General features: G+C 45.9%; 1 protein-coding gene across 1 annotated transcript in view; it reads left to right on the top strand.

Annotated features, from left to right (window-relative positions):
• LOC104951259 (protein VPRBP-like) overlaps nucleotides 1-2,859 on the top strand; it is a 15,869-nt gene extending 13,010 nt beyond the window's left edge. Inside the window, exon 6 of the mRNA XM_010777896.1 lies at nucleotides 2,833-2,859. Coding sequence (XP_010776198.1) covers nucleotides 2,833-2,859 — 27 coding nt within the window. The remainder of the gene's footprint in view (nucleotides 1-2,832) is intronic.
• The last annotated feature ends 1,274 nt before the right edge of the window (nucleotides 2,860-4,133 follow it).

Genomic DNA, 4,133 nt, shown 5'->3' with positions numbered 1-4,133 from the left:
AATCAAACCGCGTGCTTGTGTGACCGGGGCACCAGACACACCCAACGGCAAGCTTCTACGCACGCTGCGGTGTGGACGTACCGTAAGTGTTTGTCAGGATATCTGAAATGACTAGGTTAGCTACGATAGCTAGCTAGCTTACCGCAGATCTGCAGTAACATCAGAAGAAGTCATGTGATCAAATTTTTTTAAATAAGACCATCAAACATTTTAGGTAAGTTTCCAACGACAGAGACAGTTGTCCAGCTTTATAATCCTGAACGTCACCAAGCGCTCCAGTTCCAGCTGTGTGCGTCACTCTTTAGTGTCCCCTGGTCTCCCAGCTGTGTGCGTCACTCTTTAGTGTCCCCTGGTCTCCCAGCTGTGTGCGTCACTCTTTAGTGTCCCCTGGTTTCCCAGCTGTGTGTGTCGCTTTTTAGTGTCCCCTGGTCTCTCAGCTGTGTGCCTCTCTTTTTAGTGTCCCCTGGTCTCCCAGCTGTGTCACTTTTTAGTGTCCCCTGGTCTCCCAGCTGTGTGCGTCACTTTTTAGTGTCCCCTGGTCTCCCAGCTGTGTGCGTCACTCTTTAGTGTCCCCTGGTCTCCCAGCTGGGTGCGTCTCTTTTTAGTGTCCCCTGGTCTCCCAGCTGGGTGCGTCACTTTTTAGTGTCCCCTGGTCTCCCAGCTGTGTGCGTCTCTTTTTAGTGTCCCCATGTCTCCGTTGTGTTTTGAACTTCTTGCAGCGTTTGGTTTCTGCAGCTTTTAGTAAACGCTGCTCATGCGTTGTCAAGTTGGTGAAGATGACTTTGTATTTGCAACGTTTTGGAAACTGCTGCGTGTTTCTCCTAATTGATGTTATTTGGGCCGTTGTTGTGGGTTTGCACAGGTCGGCCTCCATACACACGGATTGTAGTACGCTATAAATACACATTTGCATTTGGGTTTCAGCCCCTATATCCAGTAAGTGAGCTGTCTTCCATTTGCTTACTGATAAGAAAGTAAAAGGACAAGGAGTCCCATGGTTTGTTTGTAAATGCATTTTATTTCTGAGTGTGTGTGTGGTTGATATTTCCCCTCGAGGCTCTGTTGGCTGTGACTTTAATCATAATTAATCCTAATAACCATGTTTTTTTAAAGGGGTTGACAGTGGGGGCGCGGTTGTGACAAAGATCCGCCTCTTCAGAGCCCGAGAAAGAAAAGAGATGAAAACAGTGGACGTAAATAAAAGTGGCAGCCCCTTTGGGTATCTCTCTCCCTAAATAACCTGGGATCTGTGAAGGAGTCACTAATTAACCCTCCCCCTCCCTAAATACAAAAGAGTGGAGGTAGAGAAACGGCACGCTGAATTATCCTGTCACTGTCAGGATATCACAAGGAGATAACAAGGATCCATCGATGGTGCAATGCAAACGGCAGCCAGTGGCTCAGACAGGAAGTGGAAGTGATTTATATATATATACGTATCAAGGCCATGGATCGTCACGAAGAGGCCGCAGAATCAGACTGACGAGAACATGCTACTAAATACAGCGAGGCAGACAGGCTGTCGCACAGTGACCAGATGAATCAGAAAGGATGTCACCATGGCACATCATCAAGGACTGATAACAGGGCTGTTCAACATGGAGGGGAAAAGAAATCTGTAAAACACACACACAGGAGGAATAACTCACTGAGCCCTGAGCAGAAACAACCATGAATAACACTGATGTACGTGCATGCACACAGGGTGGGGGATTACATGTAACTGGATACACACATTCTTATACACTTGGATAAAAATGACACGGGGAAAAGTTAGAAAAGACAAAAAAAAGTGCGAATTGAAAATGGTGCAGGCAGGATTATTAGAAAACAACAGCATACTCAATTAATGTATAATTTACATTCTTGCCTTCTTCAGCATATAACAACAACATGAGGGCGATGAGATTGAGCTCTTTTGGTTGTTCCCTTTCCTGTAGTGTGTTATTTACTGTAGGTTTGTGTGCATGTAAACGGTCTGCAAAGGCTAAAATCCCAAAGTTCCTCGTTTTCAGGTTCATATTAGTATCTAAAGCCTCTACTGTGACATATTGACATGCTTTTAGAAGGCGTTTCAGGCAGGGGGAGGAGTGTGTGGGAGAGATGTTAGTCTTTGAAGACCATTTACATGCACACAAACCTATAGAACACACTGCAGGAAAGGGAAACCCCCAAAAAGCAGAATAGGGCTTCTTTAATAAAAGGCAGAGGACGCATTTTTCATACTTCATATCTTGGTTTCTTCTTTTCTAAGGCCACATTGTTCTGTTGTCTTAAATAATACACTTAAGTAAAACACATCTTATTGATATTTCAATTTGTAGGTATTTGTATTTGACATTGAGCTAATCCAATAACCAGGTTGCATTGTGATACACTATTTTACAAGTAACCCTGCATACACTATTTTACAAGTAACCCTGCATACATACAAAAGACACACATTAGATATAAAAAAGGTAAGCCTACATAAAGGGAATACAGAATACACCTTCAGTCAATGTGAATAGGCCTTGATTATAATCTCTCTTTTGTCTTATATCTTTTGTGGATATTCTTCTATCGCTGATGATTTACCTCGTGTGTTTTCCCTATCCTCTCCTTCCTTCTACAGCCTACACCCTTTCATTACATTTCCTGAATTGATGTCTTCCTTTCCCATTCATGTGTTGACCTCGCTCTCATGCATTTTTAAAATAGCTGCCATATCTGATATCTCCATTATCCCCCAGGAGCCGGCGCGATATCTGTTTGAATGGAAATGCAATAATATGGAAACAATTAGTGTCTTACTCTCCTTTCTTTTTCTTTTTTGTCTCTTGCTCTCTTCAGGAACTCACGCTGGGTTTCAAACCATGAGAGGATGAGTCATCGAGAGAAGAGCTAAGAAAAGAAGAGCGAGAGATAAAGTCCAAAGCAAAGGAGAACAAAAAAAGAAGTTGAAATAGATCGGCCATTATGGGGAAGTCTGCAAGCCGGCCCCGTACTTTGGGCATCCAATCACCCGAGGGCCCAGGGGACAAAGCAGGTGGAGACTGAGTATCTGCCAAGTTGACAAGCTGACGCAGAAAGATGGACAGGATGCATTTCCTTCCTCCCTGCTTAGTTACCGGTCTGAAGAGTTCGTCTCCCTGGAAGTTTAAAGAGAAATAAGTGGACAACTTGAGAAGATATGGGAAACGTACACTCTTTACATTCTAAATAGTATCTGATGCTGCATATATTTTTGTACGAGGTAGATTAATTCTAGGGGTAAGCAATGATCACGGTGATCTACACTTAATTTGTACTTGCTGTGCTTAAAATATCTACAACTTGAACTGTGAATGCTTTCCGGAGGACAATCTTTTAGCTGCAGAGGAAGTCCTTGTTTTGCAGATTTGAGAAAACCTGCACACAATTCTGTGATGAAACTCAGTCAATCAACTGTGCAGGTCTCTCACTGTTGTGATGACAATATATTAAAGAGGGGATCGCTTTCCTTGTTGCCGCACTGACACATCTAAGCCTTCACGACATCAAACAGACTGTGGATGTTGGGGCAGCGAGAGAAACCGGAGACATGGTGAGCAAAGAGCCCAACCACGTGCTCACGGGCCAAACCAACGGCAAGAGCACCACGTTGGCCGACAAGCTTCCCGGGACGATGACCGTACGCTCGGTGCTGCTCAACCGCGACTCCCCAGACATCGAGAGCCGCCTCAAGCGCCGCAGAAACCGAACGCACCAGGTCCGCTTCAAAGACCTGGAAGATGGCAGCAGCAGCAGCGGAAACAGCGGCACCGGGGAACACAACAGCCATCCGAGGCCTGATTGTGACAGCCCGCATCCTCTCCGAAAACACAGGTCGCCAAAACCGTGGATGGACAGGGACGGACCGCGGACTCTACCTGAGCAAACGTCCGTGGTTGGGGTTGTTCGTGGGGATATGGCGAGTACTATAGAGGTGGTGGCTGCTTTCTTAGCGAGAGCCCCGCCTCATCCGTTGACTCCAGGGCCGACGCGTCGATGCTGGGCTCCACCGCAGCCCAACTTCTTGACTTTACCGATGACACGGAGGACGAACGCGATCACCAGCACCGCCATCGCCATCCAGACCTCCCCATGCTTGGATAAGTCCTCACACACTCGTA

The sequence above is a fragment of the Notothenia coriiceps genome, unplaced genomic scaffold, assembly GCF_000735185.1.
Source record: "Notothenia coriiceps isolate Sejong01 unplaced genomic scaffold, NC01 NC01_scaffold00018841, whole genome shotgun sequence".
In the NCBI taxonomy this organism is placed as follows: domain Eukaryota; kingdom Metazoa; phylum Chordata; class Actinopteri; order Perciformes; family Nototheniidae; genus Notothenia; species Notothenia coriiceps.
The sequence above is the reverse complement of the archived record's forward strand: the minus strand, read 5'-3'. Positions and strand labels throughout refer to the sequence as shown.